This window comes from Pongo abelii, chromosome 1 (assembly GCF_028885655.2).
Source record: "Pongo abelii isolate AG06213 chromosome 1, NHGRI_mPonAbe1-v2.0_pri, whole genome shotgun sequence".
In the NCBI taxonomy this organism is placed as follows: domain Eukaryota; kingdom Metazoa; phylum Chordata; class Mammalia; order Primates; family Hominidae; genus Pongo; species Pongo abelii.
In genome coordinates, this window is record NC_071985.2 from 188,582,453 (window position 1) to 188,607,533 (window position 25,081).

General features: G+C 46.6%; 1 protein-coding gene across 20 annotated transcripts in view; it reads right to left on the reverse strand.

The window, feature by feature from the left end:
• Positions 1-25,081, reverse strand: part of ARMH1 (armadillo like helical domain containing 1) — a 52,453-nt gene that overhangs the window by 7,591 nt on the left and 19,781 nt on the right. For 14 of the 20 annotated variants that reach the window (XR_010138384.1, XR_010138386.1, XM_054535898.2 and 11 more), the window contains 4 exons: positions 20,937-21,005; positions 19,876-20,042; positions 16,990-17,186; positions 13,942-14,026 (listed from right to left, as the gene is read on the reverse strand). Coding sequence is in view for 16 of the 20 variants with exons in the window: in XM_054535898.2 (XP_054391873.1) it covers positions 13,942-14,026; positions 16,990-17,186; positions 19,876-20,042; positions 20,937-21,005 (518 nt within the window). In the remaining 4 variants the exon portion in view is untranslated. Of the gene's footprint in view, positions 1-2,843; positions 3,073-13,941; positions 14,027-16,989; positions 17,187-19,875; positions 20,043-20,936; positions 21,006-25,081 lie in introns of all 20 variants that reach the window. The other 6 variants (XR_008515237.2, XR_008515239.2, XM_054535922.1 and 3 more) reach the window with 1 other exon arrangement.

Here is a 25,081-nt window from a genome sequence, read left to right on the forward strand (position 1 = left end):
GAAGATATTTTTATGAAAATTTCCTGACCACAAATAGCATTTTCTGCCCATGTAGAACCAAATACTCCAGGAGACAAATGTCTAGTTCTGACTATTCACTTTACACTAAATGCTTAATCTTTTGCTAATTATGTATTTGTAACACTTGGAGCTACTTAGAAAAATGAAGATTTATTCGCTGAATCGTTTTTGACTGGGTTTTAAAATTCACAGCTGTCACTGTTTGTACCCAAAGTGAAAGTACTGGTCTCTGCCCAAATGTCTTCACAGGAACCACAGCCAGTTACAACTCTTTATATATCGTGCTAGTTACTAGGAAGAGCAATTCCTTCAGAAAGCAAAGGACAACAAAAGACTATCTTGCCTGTGGTGCTGATAAAACCCAAATGTCCTAAAGCTGAGCAATCACTGATTTATTCATTGATTCATTCATTTATTTAACAAAATTCTCATGGAGCATCTTGTCTGTGCCAGGCCTCTGGGCTAGGGCTATGAAGAGGACTAAGATCTAATCACTGGCCTTAGGGACATCACAGCTGAGTGGGGGATACCAATAGGGAAACTGGCATTTATGAGGCAGTGTTATGAGGGCCATGTGAACACAAAGGAAGCCAGGTTGGTTGATGGAGTGGAGATGATAGGGGATGGAGAATCAGGAGAAGGAATCCTTGGAGACGGTGATGTGTGAATTGGCAAAACCATGGGGAGAAGGGAGGGGCTGGAATGTAGAATGTGGCAAGTGCCATGTTAGATAGTGCCATGTCACATTTGTGACTAGGCAAGGGAGATCTGGCTGGGAAATAGGGATGCTGGGTCATGCATCAGAGCTAAGCCTGTGGAGGCAGGCCAGCCCCAGCTTCTGCAGGGCTATGCATGTGCCAACAACCTGATACAGCAGGCATTTTTCTCATCTTTTATTTCAGAGAAAAGGAAGGCTCAAAAAAGTTGAGTAGCTCGCCCAGGATCAGATAGCTAGTAAAAATAGTTCTGATTTCAGGCTGGGCGCGGTGGCTCACGCCTGTAATCCCAGCACTTTGGGAGGCCGAGGTGGGTGGATCACGAGGTCAGGAGTTCAAGACCAGCCTGGCCAAGATGGTGAAACCCCGTCTCTACTAAAACTACAAAAATTAGCTGCGCGCAGTGGCAGGTGCCTGTAATCCCAGCTACTTGGGAGGGTGAGGCAGGAGAATATCTTTTACCTGTGTGGAAGAGGTTGCAATGAGCCGAGATCGTGCCACTGCACTCCAGCCTGGGTGACAGAGTGAGACTCCGTCTCAAAAAAAAAAAAAAAAAAGAATAGTTCTGATTCCAAAGCCCATATTCTTCACCACTAAGTCTACTGCCTCCACTCTGGTGGTGGACTAGGAAAATGAACTGTGTGTGGGCGCCATACTGGAGAGATGAAGATTGGTGTAGAGGCCAGTGCAGGTGAGCAGTATGAAGACCTGAATTACAGCAGTGGAGACAGAATGGGGAAGAGGGAACAGATCTGAATATTGAAGAGTTAGAATTGACTGGTTTTGTTAGAAGTTGGTTGAAGGTGGGAAGCAAAAAGACATGACAATTACCAATATTTCTAGCCTGGGCAGCTGGGTACTTTCCACTGAGATTGGGACCTTGGAGAAGAAAACCTTTGGAACTGGAATATCAGAAGTCCACTGGTGACATCTGAGGGGAGGTGTTCAGAAGGCAAATGGACACACGGGTCTAGAGCTGTAGAGAGGTCACTCAACTACTCTGTCCTCCACCCATAAAATGGGGAAAATAATAGTGCCCACCTCCTTGGCTTGTTGTGAGGGGTAAATGAGTAAAGATCAAGGGCAGTACCCAGCATAGAGTTAACACTCTATAAAGGTTAGCGACTATTGTTTCTGTCGTCAAGGTGGTAGGTGGTAAATAAAGTCGTGGTAATTAAAGTTGTGGGAGCGGACTAGGTGCCATAGACAGCAGAGAAGGAGAAGAGGACCTGGAGTTGAATGCTGAAAAAAAAAATGGACACCTAGGGGACTGGTAGAGGAATGGGAATGTATAAAAGGCCGAGAAGCAGTTTCTAGAGCCATAGGAGGAAGCCAGGAGAGTATGGGTTTGGGAAGGAGGATGAGAGTATTCAAGGAGGAGGTATCATCAGGAGGGTTTGAATGTTTGAGAGTTCAGGCCCCATGAAGCTGAGGGGATGCTCTGTGGGGCCCATGCTCATGCATTTGACAAACAGGGATTGAGCACGTGCTAGGTGCAGTGCTGGTGCTGATGAAACAGCAGTAAATGAAACAGATGTGGCTGGGTGCAGTGGCTCATGCCTGTAATCCCAGCGCTTTGGGAGGCTGAAGCGAGCAGATCACTTGAGGCCAGGAGTTCAAGACCAGCCTGGCCAACACTGTGAAAACCTGTCTTTACTAAAAACACAAAAATTAGCCAGGTGTGATGGTGCGCGCCTGTAATTCCAGCTACTCAGGAGGCTGAGGCAGGAAAATTGCTTGAACCCGGGAGGCAGAGGTTGCATTGAGCTGAGATTGTGCCACTGTACTCCAGCCTGGGCGACAGAGTGAGACTCCATCTCAAAAAAACAAAAAACAGATGTGAGGTCCTAGCCACTCACACTCCATGGAGACTTTAGTGGTGCAGGAGACAAATGCATTCCTCCAATCCAAAGAGGAACTTTGGAATCCACAGCCTATCAGCATCAGAGGAAACCTCAGTGATCACTGGTCTGATCATCTCATTGAATAGATGAAGAAACCAAGAACAAATGACTTGCCCAGGAAACCACGGTGAACAAGAGACAGGGCTGTAGCAGCAGGCTTAGTATTCCTTTGGCAGAAGGAGCCATAGAAATGGCATTGTACCTGGGAACTGTGGATATTCCATGCAGCCATTTCCAGGGTGCTAACAGGACTGATGTTTTATAATTCTTTGCTCCCAGAGCCTTGCAAAACCAGGGGTTCCGGGTCTTTCTCTGCAGGTCCAGACAAGACTGCCACCTACTGGACACATATGAGAAGTGCGCTTCCTTACCGAGGTTTGCTTCCTTTTCCAGCAAGGCACTAGCATGAACGTGTTTGGCATGTTGCACTGCTGTAAGAAACAGACCAGTCAGGTGTGGTGGCTCATGCCTGCAATCCCGACACTTTAAGAGGCGGAGGCGGGAGGATCGCTTGAGCCCAACAGTTTGAGGCTGCAGTGAGCTGTCAAGCCACTCAACTCCAGCCTGGGAAACAGTAAAACTGTTTCCAAAAAAAAAAAAAAGAAAAAAGGCCCAGGACAGTGAAATCAGCTTGAGCAACATCGTGAGATCCCATCTCTACAAAAAATAAAAAAAAAATTAGCCAGGCATAGTGGCATGTGCCTGTAGTCCCAGCTACTTACTTGAGCCCAGGAGGTTGAGGCTGCAGTGAGCCGTGCATGTATCACTGCACTCCAGCCTAGGTGACAGAGCAAGGCCCTGTCTCAAAAAAAAAAAAAAAAGAAAGAGACCAGTGTCAGGCATCTTCCTGACATTCTGTAATTAATTCTGTCTCTGATTTCTGTATACCTTGCTACCTTTTTTTTTTTTTTTTTTTTTGAGACGGAGTTTCACTCTTGTTGCCCAGGCTGGAGTGCAATGGTGCGATCTCGGCTCACCGTAACCTCTGCCTCCCGGGTTCAAGCGATTCTCCTGCCTCAGCCTCCCAAGTAGCTGGGATTACAGGCATGCACCACCACAGCCGGCAAATTTTGTATTTTTAGTAGAGACGGGGTTTCTCCATGTTGGTCAGGGTGGTCTCGAACTTCCGACCTCAGGTGATCCGCCCGCCTCGGCCTCCCAAAGTGCTGAGATTACAGGCGTGAGCCACCATGCCTGGCCCCTGCTCCCTCTTTTTTTTTTTTTTTTTTTTTTTGAGACGGAGTCTCGCTCTGTCGCCCGGGCTGGAGTGCAGTGGCGTGATCTTGGCTCACTGCAAGCTCCGCCTCCCGGGTTCACACCATTCTCCTGCCTCAGCCTCCCAAGTAGCTGGGACTACAGGCACCTGCCACCATGCCCGGCTAATTTTTTTGTATTTTTAGTAGAGACAGGGTTTCACCGTGTTAGCCAGGATGTTCTCGATCTCCTGACCTCATGATCCGCCGGCCTCCCAAAGTGCTGGGATTACAGGTGTGAGCCACCGCGCCTGGCCCCCTGCTACCTCTTTAACTACATCCTGTTCAAAGCTCAATGTCGAAACAATACAAATATATTTTACGCACACCTTTTGTTTTTAAAGCCAGACAACAAAGTAACTAATGTATGTGCTATGGTGGTATTATTATTGCTGGATCAAGAATTACTATGGTGTGTCTTCCACTGGTATCTGCTTTCACCCAGCCCAATCAGTCCGTGTACTGATGTTTTGAACTATCCCTGAGACCCGAGTCAAGCACCAGTGTCCTCAAAAAGGACGCAGTATAAGGCAAGGGCAGGATGCAGATGTTTTGAGGGGCAGGCAAATGGGGAAGTTAGAAATAAGATTCCCCCCAAGATTTTCACTTAAATCCCCTGGAAGACTGTTTTATAGACTTTTATAAACGCTGAATAAAGTGTCACAGTTGAAGTGCTCATATACTTTTGGGGAAGTAATGCATCTTTTAAAAATAGCAGGTTTTTATGTGAAAGTCTCCCTCAGTGTCAGAGCCTTCTGACTGCTGTTCAATGAAGCTGTACAGGACAGGTGGCCTCTTATACAGCAGGAAAGGCTAAAATTACTGCCCGTGTCAGCTGAGAAGTACAAAGCAGGGCCGGGCACAGTGACTCATGCCTGTAATCCCAGCACTTTGGGAGCCTGAGGCGGGTGGATGGCTTGAGCCCAGGAGTTGGAGACCAGCCTGGCCAACATGGTGAAACTCCATCCCTGCTAAAAATATGAAAATTAGCCAGGCATGGTGCCGCATACTTGTGGTCCCAGCTACTTGGGAGGCTGAGGCACGAAAATTGCTTGAATCCAGGAGGTATAGGTTGCAGTGAGCCAAGATCATGCCACTGCACTTCAGCCTGGGTGACAAAGCAAGACTGTCTCAAAAAAAAAAGGCCCGGTGCAGTGGCTCTTGCCGTTGCACTCCAGCCTGGGTGACAGAGCGAGACTCCGTCTTAAAAAAAAAAAAAGTGCAAAGCAAAGGCATAATGTTCTGTAAGGCAAAAATACTAGTTTTTAAATGAGACCCAGGCGGTGCGGTGGCTCACGCCTGTAATCCTAGCACTTTAGGAGGCTGAGGCGGGTGTATCACCTGAGGTTAGGAGTTTGAGACCAGCCTGACCAACATGGTGAAACCCTGTCTCTACTAAAATTACAAAAATTAGCTGGGCGTGGTGGCATATGCCTGTAATCCCAGCTTCTTGGGAGGCTGAGGCAGGAGAATCGCACTCCAGCCTGGGCGACGGAGCGAGACTCCATCTCAAAAAAAAAAAAAAAAAAAAAAAAAAAGAGAGATCCTGATGTATTTGCTTAACCCTGTGAGGGGTATGAAACTAAGAGAACATAATTTTAAAAATATGGTTTACTGTAATCTTAATAATGTTATCTTTTTTTTTTTTTTTTTTTTTTTGTGGTTCCCTGTAGCTGGGACCACAGGTGTGAGCCACCATGCCCAGCTAATTTTTGTAGTTTTAGTAGAGACAGAGTTTCATGTAGTTTCGCTCTTGTTGCCCACTCTGGAGTGGTGTGGCACGATCTCGGCTCACTGCAACCTCTGCCTCCCAGGTTCAAGCGATTCTCCTGCCTCAGCCTCCCAAGTAGTGGGGATTACAGGCTCCTGCCACATGTCCGGATAATTTTTGTATTTTTAGGAGACAGAGGATTTCACCATGTTGGCCAGGCTGGTCTCGAACTCCTAGCCTCAGATGATCCGCCTGCCTTGGCTTCCCAAAGTTCTGGGATTACAGGTGTGAGCCCCTGCACCCAGCCAGGTCTCAAACTCTTGGCCTCAAGTGATCTGCCCGCCTCGGCCTCCCAAAGTGCTGGGATTGAAAGGGTGTCCTTGGGTTTTTATCTGCTTCTCAAAGCTGGTAAAAACAAGGCAAGTCTTGTTCTAATACTGAAGAAAGAATAGTGTGGTGGTGAGGGGATGGGCGCAGGAGGCAGACTGCCTGGGTTCGATCTACAGCTTTCTCATTTATCATTTTGAGACTGTGGACAGGTTATTTAATTGCTTTGTGCCTCAGTTTCCTCATCTGTAAACTGGGGATGAAAATAGTACCTACTTCACAGAGTTGTTCTGAGGAATAGATGAGATGATAAAAGAGCTTAAAACAATGCTGGGCACACAGTCATTGTTGGTCACTAGTAGTAGTTATGAGTTAACATTACCATTAGTATTACTGTCGTAACAAAGCTCTGTGAGAACAAGGACTTGTTTCATTTGTCACTATACTCTCAGTGCCCACCCCAGTGCCATTCTTTTTGAATAAGTAAATGAATAAATGAGAAACTTAAATCATTGAAAATGAAAACAATAAAGGACATTATCAAGAAGGTGAAAAGAACCTACAGAATGGAAGAAACCATATATTTGATGAGCACAGAAACTAGAATATATAAAAAACTTTTACAACCCAACAACCAAAAGACGAACAACCCAATTTTAAAAATGGAAAAAGGACCTGAATAGACATTTCTCCAAAGAAGAAATACAAATGGCCAATAAGTCTATGAAACACGTCTATGTTCAACATCCTTATTCATTAGGAAATGCACTTCGCATCCACTAAGATGGCTATAATTAAAGCATCCCCAGAATAACAAGTGTTGGTGAGGAAGTGGAGAAATTGGAATCCTCATATATTGCTGCTACTGGGAATGTAAAATGGTACAGCTACTGTGGAAAACAGTTTAGTGGGTTCCTCAACGAGTTAAACAGAATTACCATATGATCCAGCAATTCCACTCCTAGGTATATACCCCAAAGAACTGAAAACAGGTACTCAATTACATGTATGTGGATGTTCATAGAAGCACTGGTTCACAAGAGCCAAAAGCTGGAAATAGCCCAAATGTCTAATAATGAATGAATGGATAAGCAGATTGTAGTAGATACATACAACGGAATATTATTCAGCCACAAAAAGGAATGAAGTACTGATGCATGTTACAATGTGGGTGAACCTTGAAAATATGCTAAGTGAAAGAAGCCAGACATAAAAGTCACGTATTGTATAATTCCATTTATGTGAAATATATGGAATAGGTAAATCCATAGAGACAGAATGAAGATTGGGGCTTCCCAGGGACTGAAGGGAGTAGAAGGGGAATAGCTGCTCGCTGAGTTCAGGGTTTCCTTTTGTGGGGATGAAAATGTTTTGGAACTAGATAGAGATGGTGGTTGTACAACACTGTGAATGTATACTAAATGCCACTGAATTGTTCATTTTAAAATGGTTAATTTTATGTTATGTGAATGTCATCTCAGTTAAAAAATGTGCTTTTATGAAGAAGTAAACCAAATCTGTGATTAATTTCTTTTTTTTTTTTTTTTTTTTGAGACGGAGTCTTGCTCTGTCGCCTAGGCTGGAGTGCAGTGGCGCGATCTCGGCTCACTGCAAGCTCCACCTCTTGGGTTCACGCCATTCTCTTGCCTCAGCCTCCCGAGTAGCTGGGACTACAGGCGCCTGCCACCACGCCTGGCTAATTTTTTGTATTTTTAGTAGAGACGGGGTTTCACCATGTTAGCCAGGATGGTCTTGATCTCCTGACCTCGTGATCCACCTGCCTCAGCCTCCCAAAGTGCTGGGATTACAGGTGTGAGCCACTGTGCCCGGTCAATCTGTGATTAATTTCTAGATCAATCATACTTCCTAGAATTAGGAACCTAAGTAACTTTACACAGCCAAGAACCGAAGGAAATTAACAATGAGGTTCTTGCCACCACCAGTCTCTCCAGGTTTCAGGGGGCCAGGGGAGGAGGTGTCACGCATTCAAAGCCTTGTCCATGTCTGTTTGGTTTGGTCAGTTAGGGCCACCGTTTCCCTGCACTAGCGTCTCTAGAGGATTCCACTGTGTTAGTGCAGTAGTTCGCTCAGCTACAAGCCCCACTGTTGTACTTCGGGGCTGATGAACCATACTTTCAACTTTGCTGTTAATATATGAAATGATCATTTTATTAGCAAGTCAAGTTAATTCCAGGTTCTAGGTCAAGTAGACAAAAATTGTATTCTACAAATGACCATTTTCCAAATTCATAAACAGTTCCATTTTACCATGGACTTGTTTTTTATACATATTTGTTAGCATATTTTCAGCAATTGTTTTTTTGAGATGGAGTCTCCCTCTGTCACCCAGGCTGGAGTGCAGTGGCATGATCTTGGCTCACTGCAACCTCCGCCTCCTGGGTCAAGCAATTCTCCTGCCTCAGCCTCCCTGAGTAGCTGGGACTACAGGTGCGCACCACCACGCTCAGATAATTTTTTTTTTTTTTTTTTTCTGAGACGGAGTCTCACTCTATTGCCAGGCTGGAGTGCAATGGCATGATTTCAGCTCACTGCAACCTCCGCCTCCTGGGTTCAAGCTATTCTCCTGCCTCAGCCTCCCGTGTAGGTGGGACTACAGGCGCATGCCACTACACTCGGCTAATTTTTTGTATTTTTAGTAGAGATGGGGTTTCACCGTGTTAGCCAGGATGGTCTCGATCTCCTGACCTTGTGATCCGCCCCCGCTTGGCCTCCCAAAGTGCTGGGATTAAAGGCATGAGCCACTGCGCCTGCCTGAGATAGGGAAAACAAGAATGACAGGCGTTGGGAAGAAACTCAAGAATTCTGGCCATAAATTTAAGATGTCTGTTAGACATCCACATGGGAAACCACTTGGGGAAAAAGTATACAGAGATGAGAAGGAAGAGGGTGACCTAACAGTCTGGTAGAGAAACAGGAGAAACAAGCAAAGGAGACTAAGGCAAAACCAGATGGTGGGAGGAAAACTTCTATCACAGAAGCCAACAAAAGAAAGTGAGGGAGTGATCAACTGGGTCGAAAGCAGCTGGGAGGTCAAGTAGGAAGTAAATGGTAAAGAAATGAATAGCTGGGGGGCAACTTGGGGTCAAGGAAGGGTGTACATCCCTAAATGCTATAATTTTACCTTTTTGGTACATATCTTTTAAGTCTCTTTTAATCCATAAATTCCCAAAGAGGGGCTCTTTTAAAAATGGAAGATAGAGAGCATATTTGCACGTCAATGGAGATGGTTCAGCACAGAAAAAGGGAGAGGCGAGCTACAGAAGGGAAGTCTTTGAGGGAATGTGCTTCAGAGAATAAGCAGAAGAGAGGGCCTGTGATAGGAACCAGGGACACTCTCATAATGGGAAGGAGAGCAGAGGACGTGGCTAACCTGACTCACCGGTCAGGCAGGTTGGTGGGGGAAGGTGGCGTTCTTCATAGAAAAGGAGGTGAGGCCACCAGCAGCTTCCTCCATCACTGACACCCACTGCAAGATAAACAATCGCCAGGCCCACTAAGACCCCTCTGCCTCCTGTTGTCAGTGGACACTGCCCTGAGGATGCCACTTTCCCTGTAGCTTTCTAAGGGAAGGATGCCAATAACCTCCCACTCTGCCCCACACACATGCCACATGGAAGTGGAGTGGGCACCCCCGACCCTTCTCCTTCCAAGACATTCAGTTTTCTCCTTCTCAATGCAAACAAGCAAACACAAAACCCCAGTGTCTGGTACAGTTCTTGGCACATCACAGATATTCAGTAAATATTTGTTTAAAGAAACAAACCAACCCTGCCCTTTTGAGATCAGTCCCTGTCACCTACTAAACTCTTCTCCCCGCAGTCACGCAGGCTCCTCTTGGACACAGGCTGCTTCTCCATGCTGACTGCTGCCAGCAACCTAGGGCTTCACTCTGGTTTTGCAATTTGGTATACTCAAACTCAAAGAAATTACTCTCTAATCCTCTCCGGTCACCCACTGTTTAGGACCACATGTAGGACCCGTCGGAACTTTCCTTCCCTCCCTCAGGCGGAGTTTCAGTGGAAACTGAAGGCGTGCGAATTTCTTTTCTCCCTTAACTTCCGGTCTACTCTGACCATGTGAAACAGTGCCCCCTAGTGGGCAATCATTGCATACGCATTCTCTACATTTGGAGTTACAGGAAGACTATTTTGAAGCGCCTGGTTAAAAAAATAATAATACATTCATTCAACAGACATTTTTTTTGTGCGCACCTGTTATGAGTCTGATATATCTGAAATTACCTTGAGGCACGTAGTTTCATTGTTATCACATGATCCTATAACAAACCAAATGCAGTCACAGAGTCACGTTCCCACTGCCTCTTCCACACTGTTAGTTGTTACTGAATAAATGCAGAAGGACTCTAACTTAGGCCGATATTGGAAGAAGCTGTGGCCAGTTACAACTCTGGAGGACTTCATTAGCATAAGAGGTTTTGTTTTGGTCGGGTGCAGTGGCTTGCGCTTTTGATCCCAGCACTTTGGGATGTGGAGGCAGGAGGATCACTTGAGCCCAGGAGTTTGAGGGCAGCCTGGGCAACATAGGGAGACCCCATCTCTACAAAGAATTAACTGGGCATGGTGATCTGTGCCTGTAGTCCCAGCTACTTGGGAGGCTTAGGTGGGAGGATGACTTGAGCCTAGGAGGTCGAGGCTGGAGAGAGCCATGACTGTGCTAGTGTGCTCCAGCCTGGGCAACAGGGTGAAACCCTGCCTCAAAAAAGAAATAAGATTTTTTTTTTCACAGACTTCTACTGAGCACCCATTATGTTCCAAGTCCTGAGTTGGAAAAAGATGAATCAGACCCAGTCCCTCCCTGGAGTTGCTCAGAGGTCTGGAGGAGAAAGGCATAGAGGCGAGTAATCACTAACACAGTGCGTATGTGCAGTACTCACTCGCTCACTCACTCACTCAGCAAACATACAATGAGGACCTAACATGCTGGGGACTGTGCTGAGGATATAAGGATAAAAGCCATGACGGGTGAGCTGAAATTGCACACAGTCTATGTAAGGGGAAGGTACCATTTTAGAGAACAGCGCTCTGATGGAGGGGGGTTAAAGGAGGGGAGGAGGGGGCAGGGGTGGTTCAAAGGAAGAAGGGCTGACATTTGGGTAGGGGTTGAAGGCAGGGTCAGGGAAGGGCTTAGAGAGTCAATGCTTAAGCTGAGAAGCGATGGATGGATGAGGAGGAGTGGGCAAGTTTGCCACACAGAGGTGAGGTGGGGAGAGGAAGGTATCAGTGCTACCCAATCTAGTCTTTGGGATTGTTTGATTAAGCTTCCTAACATGATTCTACTACCAGGTCATCCCCTTGCTCCAATGCCAGTGACAACCCTCTGGTGCAGGGTCTGACTGTTACTTAGGTCCCTGTACCACTCTACCCCTTCACTGGCAACTCCTCTCCAGCCAGGACACTCTGCTCCAGCTGCTAACAGATTTTAGCATAGCATTATTTCTCAACATACAAGGCCCACATATACACACAGAGCTTGCAGGGGTCAAAAAATACAAACCGACAATGTTGCTGAAGGAATAATATGCCTGACATTCAGTTTAAGCACTGCTGCTCAAAAATAACCTAGGTTGGAAGTGGCCTCCAGAGCTTTGTTGATCTTCCCCAGGATCTCACTTGTGCACCTGAACCTCAGTGCCTGGCTGCTCCTTATGCTCTCCTCCCCAGGCTTCCTAAACCTGGGGCTCAGCCTGTCATCCTGGACACAGGAGTCCCTATCCCTATACTAATGCCCAGACCATTCCTGCTTACTGGGCCTGTCTGTCCCAGTCTCCTGGGCCCCGCCCACTCCGACATCCATACGCTGCTTCATTCTCCTCACCAGGCAGTCCCCTGTGCTGTCCATGCTCTCTTCCTGGGGCTATGTACCCAGCTGGGCCAGCACATTCTTATTTTGTCATTTGAACCACCCCAAATGCCTCCTAATTGGCCTCCAGCCTCAAGTGGCTCCCTGTGGCTCTGGCCCGCCTGGCATAGCACCACCCAGGCCATCTTCAGAGGCACTGCACTCCCTCGGCCCTCACCTGTGCACAGCTCACTTTTCAGTGGCTCCATGCTGCATACTGGAGAGACTGCCACCTACCTACGTGGCATTCAAGGTGCCCCTCCATCCTAGCCTACCTTTCCTAGACATAGACCTTTACCATCCCTTCTCTAAATGACCTACCCATTATTTCCAGGACACACCTTGTACTTCCCTGTCTGCCTTCCTTTCTACCATTCCCCTTTCCAGAACGACCTCCTCTCCCCCTTTCGACCTTCCCAAATCCTCCCTATTCTCCACGGTTCAGTTCAAACACCACCATCTCGGTGAACCCTTCCTTAATCTCCTCCTGTTGAAAATAGAATCTCCTTCCTCTGAACCACTATAGGGAAAGGGAAGGAAATTATATAGTTTAAATATCTGCCATGCGCTATATGTTAAAAGCATAAACTTTAGAGTCAGGCAGATCCGGCTAGAATCCAATAGCTGTGTAACCTTGGGAAGCATACTTAATCTCTCTGTGCTTTATTGTTGTATCTTGAAAAACATAAAAATACGTATCTTTACCATTCATTCATGGAAACATTTGAATACCTAATATGTACCAGGCTTTGTACTCTTATGTTTATTTTGTTGTTATTGCTGTTGTTTTGTTGTTTTTTTTTGAGACAGAATCTTGCTCTGTCACCCAGGCTGGAGTGCAGTGGCGAGATCTCAGCTCAGTGCAACCTCTGCCTCCTGGGTTCAAGAGATTTTCATGCCTCAGCCACTCAAGTAGCTGGGATTACGGGCACAGGCCACCACCCCTGGCTAATTTTTTTGTATTCTTAGTAGAGACGGGGTTTTGCTGTGTTGGCCGGGCTGGTCTCAAACTCCTGGCCTCAGGTGATCCGCCTGCCTCGGCCTCCCAAAATGGTGGAATTACAGGCGTGAGTCACCATGTCTGGCCTCTTATGGTTATTTTGAGAAGTAAATGAGGTGATGTATGGAAAGTGGCTGGCACACAGAAGTTCTCAATAAATAGACCGGGTGCGATGGCTCATGCCTGTAATCCCAGCACTTTGGGAGGCCGAGGCAGGTGGATCATGAGGTCAGGAGATCGAGACCATCCTGGCTAACGTGGTGAAACCCCATCTCCACTAAAAAATACAAAAAATTAGCCGGGCGTGGTGACAGGCGCCTGTAGTCCCAGCTACTCCGGAGGCTGAGGCAGGAGAATGGCGTGAACCTGGGAGGCGGAGCTTGCAGTGAGCTGAGATTGCGCCACTGCATTCCAGCCTGGGTGACAGAGCGAGACTCCGTCTCAAAAAAAAAAAAAAAAGTACTCAATAAATAAAAACTCCTGGCCGGGTGTGGTGGCTCATGCCTGTAATCCCAGCACTTTGGGAGGCTGAGGTGAGAGGATCGCTTGAGGCCTGGAGTTCAAGACCAGCCTGGGCAACATAGTGAGACCTTGTTTCTGCAAAAAATTAAAAAGTTAGATGGATGTACTAGTGCACACCTGTGGTCCTAGCTACTTGGGAGGTTGAGGAGGGAGAATCTCTTGAGCCCAGGAGTTTGAGGCCACAGTGAGCTATGATGGTACCACTGCACTCCAGCCTGAGCAGCAAAGCAAGACCCTGCCTCAAAAAAAGAAAAAAAACCCAGCAAAAACAACCAACCAAATTAATACTATGACTATTCAGTTTAGTTTCTTAGAAGAAGGACATTCCTCAGGGTAACTTCTGTTTAGCCAGGAAGCATCACATAAGACGGAGCCAGAGCCAGCTGTGGACCCAGGCAGATTCTCGTAACCGTTCAGGCACCCTAGGCACCCTGTGGCTGACGCAAGGCATAGGTGTGACTGACATTTTCTGAACCAGCGTCTTCCATCTGCCAAGGCTGTCCCAGACGCTCAACATCAAGGCTCTTTGTGACTAAGAGAAAGCTTTTGAGAGCTGATATGCCTGGCTCTCAGTGCCCCCTTCTGCAATCTGGAGTAGCCTCCCTACCTTCATACTGGACTTCCAGGTGCATCGTGCCCAGCACCTTCAGCACGCAGTCCACGATGCTGGGGTGTGTGGTCCCAATGATTGGCTGACCAGACAGACAACAGGACAAGGTGGTTAGTCTTTTTTTTTTTTTAAAGATGGATTCCTGGCTGGGTGCGGTGGCTCACGCCTGTAATCCCAGCACTTTGGGAGGCCGAGGTGGGCGGATCACGAGGTCAGGAGATCGAGACCATCCTGGCTAACAAAGTGAAAGCCTGTCTCTACTAAAAATGCAAAAAATTAGCTGGGCGTGGTGGCGGGTGCCTGTAGTTCCAGCTACTCTGGAGGCTGAGGCAGGAGAATGGCATGAACCCGGGAGGCAGAGCTTGCAGTGAGCCGAGATTGCATCACTGCACTCCAGCCCGGGCGACAGAGCCGTCTCAAAAAAAAAAAAAAAAAAAAAAAGATGGATTCCCACTCTGTCACGCAGGCTGGAGTGCAGTGGCGCGATCTCGGCTTACTGCAACCTCTGCCTCCTGGGCTCAAACGATTCTTCTGCTTCAGCCTCTGAGTGGCTGGGATTACAGGTGCCCGCCACCACGCCCAGCTAATTTTTTTTTTTTTTTTTTTTTTTTTAGTAGAGACGGGGTTTCACCATGTTGACCAGGCTGGTCTCGAACTCTTGACCTCAAGTGATCCACCTGTTTCAGCCTCCCAAAGTGCTGGGATTACAGGCGTGAGCCACTATGCCTGCCCAAGGTGGTTAGTCTTTAGATCTTGTCTACCTGTTAGAAAGGAAACGCAGACTTCCAAACAGCCAGGTGCCTGGGTGAATGGGGGAGAGGGAGGGAGGGCAGTGGTGAGTCACTGGGCCTAGGCTGAGGCTGCCACTGAACTCTCTAGCTCAGGAGGCATTAAATGAGGCTACCTGCTAGAGGTGCAGGAACAAGGCCGGCTACTCTGATTGGGGGAGAGAGGACACAAGGCAAGGAGAATGGAACTCATCCAAGATCCTAAAATCTTCTCTTCCTCAGGAACCTCATCCCATCAGACAGTCCCTTTTTTCCTCTCTCCTCAAACTTTACCCATGCATTGGTTCTTTTCTTTTAGCATTAAACATCCTCAAGCTCATCCATATTTAACAACATCGTCCTTCAACTCTGTCTTCTCCTTTGCTATTGCTCTTTTTTCCCTTTACATCTAAGCTTCCCAAGAGAAGCCACTTCTTCATCCCCTATTCATCCTTTGACAGGCTGCTGCGATTTAATTTTTCCTGCCATAGACAGTCTCCTAACTCACCACAACTTTTCCTGCTGGGGTTGTCTTTCTATTCTACCCTTACTGAATATGCCTTTGTTGCATCGGACTCAGCTGATCATGTCCTCCTTACAGAAACTCTTTTCCCTTGATTTTCCAACCCTATTTTTCTTCTGTCACTGTCATTGCCCTTTTTCTTTTCTTTCTTTCTTTTTTTTTTTTTTGAGATGGAGTCTTGCTCTGTCTCCAGGCTGGAGTGCAGTGGTGCAATCTTGGCTCACTGCAACCTCCGCCTCCTGGGTTCAAGCAATTTTCCTGCCTCAGCCTCCCGAGTAGCTGGGATTATAGGCACACACCACCAAGCCCAGCTAATTTTTGTATTTTTAGTAGAGACAGGGTTTCACCATGCTGGCCAGGCTGATCTCGAACTCCTGAATTCATAATCTGCCCGCCTCGGCCTCCCAAAGTGCTGGGATTACAGGTGTAAGCCACTGCACCCAGCCCTGTCATTGCCCTTTTTCAAAGAGGCAGAGTGGTATGTGGAAAGAATAAGGACTTAGGAGAGGGTGGATTTAAATTCTCGCTTGGTAAACACCTTTTACTTAGCATGTGGCCTTGGATAAGTCACTTAACACACTTTCCTGAGCTCAGTTCCACCATCTTTGAAAAAGGGAGAATAGTATCTGCCTCCATCAGCTATAGTGAAGACTAAGAGACAGAGTGTAGATAAGCCCCTAACACAGTGGCTGGCATGTATGAGGCACTTAATAACTGGGAACTGTGGAAATAAGATAATAATGATAATCTGATCTGTTTTTAAAATTGTTTTAGAGACAGGGTCTCACTCTATCACTCAGGCTGGAGTGCAGTGGTGCCATCATAGCTCATTGCAGCCTCGAACTCCTGGGCTCAAGCGATCCTCCCACCACAGCCTCCCAAGCAGCTGGGACTATAGGCACATGCCACCACAGCCAGTTATTATTTTTGAATTTGCCTTTTTTTTTTTTTTTTTAAGGCGAGTCTCACTTTTTTGACCAGGGAGTACAGTGGCATGGTCTTGGCTCACTGTAACCTCTGCCTCTCAGGCTAAGAGATCCTCTGAACTCAGCCTCCCAAGTAGCTGAGATTACAGGTGTGCACCACCACGCCCAGCTAATTTTTGTATTTTTAGTAGAGACGGGGTTTCATCATGTTGGCCAGGCTGATCTCAAACTCCTGACCTCAAGCGATCCGCCCGCTGCAGTCTCCCAAAGTGCTGGGATTACAGGCCTAAGCCACTGCACTCGGCCTGATGGTTCATCTTAAAGCCACTTTTTAAGCCTCTATCCCCTCTTTACTAGGCACGATGTCTTCATATGTTCACCATGACCCAAATTCGGTTTTCACTTGCATCTGAGGGTACGTCTGAGAGAAGGGCAAAAGCCAACAAGAAAAAAAAAGGCTTCCCCAGCACTGGAGATCTGGCCTCTTCACTTACATGCTGTCTACAAATGCACCGTTATTCTTTCCCTATCAAATCGACTCCTTTAATCTTTTCTACAGCCCTTTCATCATCCTTGTTGCTTGTCTCAACCACTTTTAAGTCTGCCAACATCTTTCTGATCCTTAAGTAAACAGGACAAATCACTCTGCTGGGAGGCATGAACTCTCTGCCCTACCTTGGCCTTCTGGAAGTAACGCTGATTGAACAACAGACATGCAGTGGGAGGCTGAGCTCCGTTTCTCATGCCTGTGTGGAGTGCAACTGCGGAAGGTAATTGTAAGATTATTGCATCTGAATCAGAACCACAGGAGCATGCAGCCTTGGCTCACCTGGGCAGTCCTGAGAGTCTGCAGGGACAGCTGCTGGGCTTTTGGGGACTCGCAGGGCAGCAAAGCTATTAGACCTTTATACACTTGATTTTGGTACTTGGGATTGCCGTGGACCAAAGAATCCAACAGAACCTGCACTTCCTCCTGGGTCTCTTCTGACTTAGACTTTGCCAAAAATTCTGCTATGGATCGTACACCTGAGCAAAGAAGAGAGGAAATGCTAAATTGGAAGGGATTTATGAAAATAATCCCCACTCAAGATTACATAATATGAATAGGATTAAGAGCTCTTCAACCAAGCCTGTTCAACCAAAGCAAAATTGAGGCCTGGTTCTGATGTTGCATCACTGTCTTGTTTACCTTAGAGTTATGTGGCTGGAGGATTTTGTTTCAGCATAGGCATGTCAAAATCTGTTTTAAAGTTTAAAATGGCTCTGCACAATTTACAAATAAAACATGCATTTTTTTATTGCTATATGATAACACTTTTTTTTTTTTGAGGTGGAGTCTCTCTCTGTTGCCCAGGCTGGAGTACAGTGGTGCAATCTCGGCTCACTGCAACCTCTGCCTCCCGGGTTCAAGCAATTCTCCTGCCTCAGCCTCCCAAGTAGCTGGGACTACAGGCGTGTGCCACCAGGCCTGGCTAATTTTTGTATTTTTAATAGAGACAGGGTTTCACAGTGTTAGCCAGGATGGTCTCGATCTCCTGACCTCGTGATCCGCCCACCTTGGCCTCCCAAAGTGTTGGGATTACAGGCGTGAGCCACCGCGCCCGGCCATGATAACACTTGTATAGCACTCAGCAGTTTGCAAAATGGTTTTACAAATACTGACTCACTTAATCCCAGAAACCATACCAAGAGGAAGGTGTTACTCCCACTTTATGGATGAAGACACTGAGGCTTCGAGACGCCATGGGGTAGACAGGCAGGAGAACCTTGATGAGAATGCAGGGTGGGAAGTGCTTTGAAAAAGGGAGATGTTCGTCGGGCGTGGTGGCTCATGCCCGTAATCCCAGCACTATGGGAGGCCGAGGAAGGTGGATGGCTTGAATTCAGGAGTTCGAGACCAGCCTGGCCAACATGGTGAAACCCTGTCTGTATTAAAAATACAAAAATTAGCTGGGTCTGGTGGCATGCGCCTGTAGTCCCAGTTACTGGGGCGGCTGAGGCAGGAGAATCGCTTGAACCCGGGAGGTGGAGGTTGTAGTGAGCCGAGACTGTGCCACTACACTCCAGCCTGGGCTACAGAACGAGATTCCAACTCAAAAAAAAAAAAAAAAGAAAAAAAGAAAAAGAAAAAGGGAGATGTGGGGGATGGTATCTCTTTTACATGCCTCACTTCATAGATTATATTAAAATTATTGAGGGTGTGGTAGCTTATGCCTGAAATTCCAGCACTTTGGGAGGCTGAGGTGGGTGGATCGCTTGAGCTCATGAGTTTGAGACCAGCCATGGCTAACATGGCGAAACCCCGTCTCTACTAAAAATAACAAAAATTAGCCAGGCATGGTGGCACGTGCCTGTAGTTCCAGCTACTTGGGAGGCTAAGGCATGAGAATTGCTTGAACCTAGGAGGCAGAGGTTGCAGTGAGCCGATATTGCGCCACCGCACTCCAGCCTGGGCGATAGAGTGAGACTGTCTCAAAAAAGAAAAAAAAAACTATATTATTTACTTTTCTCACCAGACTCTAAACTCTCTGAGGACAGGGACTATATTGTATTCATTTTTGTATCCCTAGCACCTGGCATATACCTAGCACACAGTAGGTATTCAATAATTTTATTTCAAATTTATTTTATTTCTTTTTTTTTTTTTTTTGAGACGGAGTCTTGCTCTGTAGCCCAAGCTGCAGTGCAATGGCGTGATCTCGGCTCACTGCAATGTCCACCTCCCGGGTTCAAGCGATTCTCCCGCCTCAGCCTCCCGAGTAGCTGCCATTACAGGTGCGTGCCACCACGCGTTTGAATTTTTTTTTTGTATTTTTAGTAGAGACGAGGTTTCACCGTGTTAGCCAGGATGGTCTTGAACTCCCGACCTCGTGATCCGACTGCCTCTGCCTCCCTAAGTGCTGGGATTACAGGCATGAGCCACTGCGCCTGGCCTAATTTTTGTATTTTTAGTAGAGAGGGGGTTTTGCCATGCTGTCCAGGCTGGTCTCAAATTCCTGACTTCAGGTGATCCACCCGCCTCGGCCTCCCAAAGTGCTGGGATTACAGGTGTGAACCACTGTGTCTGGCCTTCAATTTTATTTCTTGAGTTATTCATAATTCAATTTCTTTCTTTCTTTTTTTTTTTTTGAGATGGAGTTTCACTTTTGTTGCCCAGGCTGGAGTGCAATGGCACGATCTCAACTCACCACAACCTCCGCCTCCTGTATTCAAGCGATTCTCCTGCCTCAGCCTCCCAAGTAGCTGGGATTACAGGCCCCCACCACTGCACCAGGCTAATTTTTTTTTGTATTTTTAGTAGAGATGGGGTTTCTCCATGTTGGTCAGGCTGGTCTCAAACTCCCGACCTCAGGTGATCTTCCCGCCTTGGCCTCCCAAAATGCTAGGATTACAGGTGTGAGCCACCGCGCCCAGCCTCATAACTCAATTTCACAAAAGATATTGGGCCACAGCTCAACAAATCTTTGAATGGATGCCTGAAAGAGGATATATTTAAAAAGGAGAAGTATTTCTAAAACCACTACTGAAAAATGTGAGCAAATGATGAATCAGGAGAATCATAAATCTGGGTCTTCCAGTGGTGACATGGACAGGAGCACAAAAAGCTTCCTGTTCAACCAGTTTCATGATGTGTTTTTCCTATAGCAGTGGTGGGTTCTGCCACCATTTCATTCAGGCCCCTAGGGAGACACATCTTGTTACACACAGTACCCACCATAGCTTTCACAAATGAGCTCCTTGTATGTCCTGCCAGAATTCGCAATAACCTGAAGGAGTTTGACAGATTCCTTCTTGGCTTCCTCCTTGATCTTCTCCAGCCCAAGTATTTCCAAGAGTGTTAGGACACCTCCAACCTCAAGAAATTCTATAAGGTATCGATTACTGTCCAGAGGGATAGAAAAGTAAAAATAAAACTCTTGTCAAATTCCTTTGCACTGAGCTTTCAAAGAGATCCCAAGGTCCCCTCTTCACATACTTTGCCCTCCTATCCAGGAAATATCCATAGGTAAAGTGACAGAAGAGTGTGGAAATTCTTCCTTCCAGCAGGAAAGACTGGAATTACATACTAGGGACAGTTCTTGGTTTTGCCATTCCAGCATCTCTTTTTCTTCTTGTAATACCACCTCAACTGTCACTTGGGGAATCACCCCTCTGCCACTCATCGGCCATGTAGTTTTGGTGGGGTGAGGAGGTGACAGGGTATGTCACCCTTCTGACTGCAGAAGTTCGTTTGGGGCTGGGCATGGGACCTAAATTGGTCCAACGAGCCTCAAAGCCTAGGACTTTCTTGGGAAGCTGTGGAAAGGATCTGCTCTGTTTTTGGTATGTCTAGAGCTCCTGAGGACCATGGCATACAGAGGTCTATGAACACAGAGGAGAAGAGACAGAAATGGGGGAAAAGACAGAGAAGGAGGCCAAGTACTGATGACATTGTTTGAGCCCTGGATCTAGTTAGGACTGAAATATATATTTCTACCCTCTGGGTTTTTCCAGTTAAGTGAGCCACTAATTTTCCTTTTTCTGAGTCCAATATGAGTTGGTTTTCTGTAATTCACAACCGAGAGGGTGCTGACTAATGAAGCGCCACTGGAGAGCAAGGGTTAGGGGAGCAACTAGAGCAGGAGCCCGGTGGACATTACCTCTGGGCCCATCCCAAGAGCTACAAGGAACCCACTGCTAACAGGAATCCGTGGCCCTGGGTGGTGTGAATGCCAAGGACATCATGAGCCTGAGATGCCACTGAGACCCCCAGAATCACGCTAGAACAGAACTCACCTGCTTACAGCTGATAAGAAGATGCCAATGGACCTGAGAAGCTTTTCTAAACATGAGTCAGTCATATAGCTGTATGACACGTTAAAGAGTGAGTTTCAGGGTGGTTTTTCACATGAAGCCAGAGCCCGTGCCTGATCTCTGGTACCACCCAGGGCCCAGGGTGGCCAAGTAGCTGAACTGTGCCTCTTTACCCTGAGAGGAGCTACCAGCTGAAAGGGAAGTGGTAGTTCACACAGGGTTGGGGGAAGAGGGTGCTGGCTGTTCACTGTTCTCCAGGAAGCTCCTCTGTGGCAGTTCAGCTCTTACAGGCTTTCTAGGGAACAAGGAGGCTCTGATGAATTAAGGGTCCCTGGAGAAGGCTGGGGGTCAATACCCCAAACCTCTCTAAGCCGTGCCCATTGCATCCTTGGTCTCAGCATAGTTCATGAGCTTGTGCCTCATTCTTAGATTTCCCTAAAAAGAACCAGCTTCATCATTAATTCTCAATTTTTGTACTTGTTCAAAGTTTTACACTGGAGGTCACTATCCTTATGAAGAATTGGCTTCCTAATAAGAATAATGGGAGACGGTGGAAAAATTAAACTCTGGTTTAAAACAACCTCAGTATTTAATGTTATTTTTTAATGTGAGTCTTTGCAAAAAGCCTTATTATAATAAAGTACCCAAAGCACGCATCAGCTCGGATACAAGGTATGAAATCAAGTCACAACAGAAAAGGAACCAGTCAACAATTACTAGGCTCATAACACATCAGAGGCTCTTAGAACACTTAAGAAATTAGCTGAAATTACTGCAGCTCATGGAGGATGACTGAGAGCTTCCAAGGCTGATAAAGGCTAATGTAATGGGTTGGAGGTAATGGTGCTTTGTTTGGGCGGGGGGTGTGTGAAGCAAATTATCTCTGCTGCACCCTGGTTCCCAGGATGCCAATAGAAGTAGAGACAGATTGGCTCATTAGGAAAGGCTCTTTACTGCAAAAATAGTGTTTGCTCTGGAGCCAGGCTCCCCTGCCTGTTGCCGCCATAGCTGGGGCCAGGCAGCAGCCTACATGGTGGTCTTTTTATTCCTACATTGTCCCCACCCTGCTCCCTCAACTTCTGCCCCTGTTCCTTCCTCAGTGCATTCTCCCCTTTTTCTTCAGGCTAGGCTGGCCAACTTTTGTTTTTGTCACCTTCTGTTTCCTCTGTCCTGGGCTAGTCTTTTTTTTTTTTTTGAGATAGGGTCTCACTCTGTTGCCCAGGCTGGAGCACAGTGGTGCAATCACAGCTCACTGTAGCCTTGAACTCTTGGGCTCAAGCAATCCTCCTGTCTCAGTCTCCTGAGTAGCCAGGACTACAGGCACGTGCCACCATGCCCAGCTATTTTTTTTCTGTATTTTTTGTAGAGACAGGGGTCTCACTATGTTGCCCAGACTGGTTTTGAACTCCTGAATTCAAGCAATCCTCCTGCTTCAGCCTTCCAAAGTGTTGGGACTACAGAGGTGAGCCACCATGCCAGCTTTATTTTTTGTTTTTTTCTTCCTTTTTGTGGAGAATGGAGTTTTGCTATGTTGCCCAGGCTGGTTTTGAACTCCTGGGCTCAAGCGATCCTCCTGCCTCTGCCTCCCTTAAGTATTGAGATACTGGTGTGAGCCACCACACCCAGCTAGTCTTGTTTTCATAGTCACTCACTATACATATTTCTGGTCTATTATTTCCAGGAATTAGTTCCAGAACACATTGTTTGAGTCCTGGATCTAGAGAACATGGGATGAAGGAGCAATGTTGGGGCCACAAGGTCAGCAGTAGCTAACAAGTATCAGCTCCTATTGTGTGCGGGGCACTGTGCTAACTGCTTTGCTTGCATTGTCTCATATAATCTTCACCATGGGCCTCCAGTGGGTGCTATTAGCATTTCCATTTACTTCCTGAGTAACATGAGGTAACAATATCAGGTCAATAACTTGTCCAAGGTCCCACAGTGAACTGCTGGAACCGGGATTTGAACCTAGGCAGTCTGACTACGATTCTAACTCTTACGTTAGGCCTTCTGGCTTATGGACAAATGGAGGGAGGGGGCTTTGCAGACGAACTCCCAGTGTGGTGTCGCAGGTGGAGCTGTGGTCTGCACGGTCCACTGAGTAGGAGACACGATGGCGTACAGGCTTTCGGACAGACACCCGGTTCTAACCTTATCTCTACCATTTGCTAGTAAATTACTCAACCTTTTCAAGGCTCATCTTTCTTATCTATAAAATGGAATAATACCAATCACCTATTAGGCTGGGTGTTAGGCCCAAATGAGATAATATTTGTACAGTATATATCTCAGTGCCTAGAACATAAAAAGACTCAATAGGCTGGGCCCAGTGGCTCATGCCTGTAATCCCAGCACTTTGGAATCCCAGCAGTGAGGAGGGTGAATCACTTGAAGTCAGGAGTTCAAGACCAGCCTGGACAACATGGTGAAACCCCGTCTCTACTAAAAATATAAAAATTAGCTGGGCATGGTGGCACACACCTGTAATCCCAGCTACTCAGGAGGCTGAGGCAGGAGAATCGCTTGAACCTGGGAGGCGGAGGCTGCAGTGAGCCGAGATTGCACCACTGCACTCCAGCCTGGGCAACAGAGTGAGACTGTCTCAAAAAAAAAAAAAAAAAAGAAGAAGACTCAATAAATGGTAACTAATTTTATCATTTAATATATAAATCCTTAGTTTTACTGATCTATTCTGAAAGTTCAAGATTGAAAAAAGGGTTTAGGCTTATTGGGACTACGTGGTAGTCAATTTTGCAAAAAATAATGATGTTATGATGCTATTATATTGACTTGTTTTCCTCCAAAATCCACCATAACTGGAGGGCTGAGTAGGAGAAGTGGGCTTGCTAATTCAAAACACTGTTATCACATCACACAGTCTATTTTATCTGTTGTATGACAAGGCTGCAAAAAGTTAGGGAATTATGAATAATTCTAGGTGTAGAACACCGAGTCTACAACTGTTCAGTAAAAGCATGGTTCATTCATTTAGTAAGCACTGACTGAGTACCCACTAAATTTTAGGCACTATGATTGGCACTTGAGAAATGAAGAAGAATGATGTAACGCCTAATGTAATAAGTGCAATGACCAAGTAAGAAAAGCACAGAATGCTCAGACACACTGACATTTAAGTGGGGGATTGGAGTGGGAGAGATCCTGCAATAGCAACTGAGAAACAGCGGGAGAAGGTAGAAGAGAGGACAGCTTAGGAAGGGGCAGTGGTCAAGCAAGGCCAGGACTAGGGTGAGGTGAGGGAGGCACTTGCTTGGGGTCTGAAATTAAAAGGGGCACCAAAAAACTCAGTAATCAAATAATACTTCAATGCACTATTTAAAATAATCAAATTAATATAAAAAGTCCATGATGGGCCAGACATGGTCGCTCACACTTATAATCCCAGCACTTTGAGAGGTCAAGGTGGGAGGGTCGCTTGAGCCCAGGAGTTTGAGACGAGCCTGGGAAATAGCAACAGCAAGATCCTGTCTCTACAAAAACATAATAAAATTAGTTGGGGGTGTGGTGGTGCATGTCTATAGTCCCAGCCACTTGGGAGGTTGAGGTGGGAAGATGGTTTGAGCCCGGGAGGTTGAGGCTGCAGAGCTGTGATGGCACCACTGTGCTCCAGCTTGGGTGACAGAGTGAGAGTGAGACTCTGTCTCAAACAACAAGGACAACAGCAAATCCATGATGAGATGAATAAGACATCACAGTGTTAAATAGACAGGATCTGACCCTGCACCTGTACCACCCTGCCTTACTCATCTCACCCTGTGGCCAAATGGAAAATATTGTCCGGTAAGACAAGGAAGGAAAAAGGAACTCTAGATTTGGCAACAAAGCTAGGGACTTGGTGAGGCTAGTGTCATGAGTTGTGGGGACGGGAGCCAGGTTATAGGCAGCAATGTTTCTCAAAGCATAACCCGTGGACCACTGGCACTAGAGCCACACAGAGTACTTGTTAGAAATAAAGGTCCAGGGTTCCACCCTCAATCTACTAAAGCAGAACCTTGGGAGTGCAGGTGGATAGGTAACTGGTAATCTGCATTTTAAACCTCTTTTATGCACAATAATATCTGAGAACAGATTGGGTGTGGTGGCTCACACCTGTAGTCCCAGCACTTTGG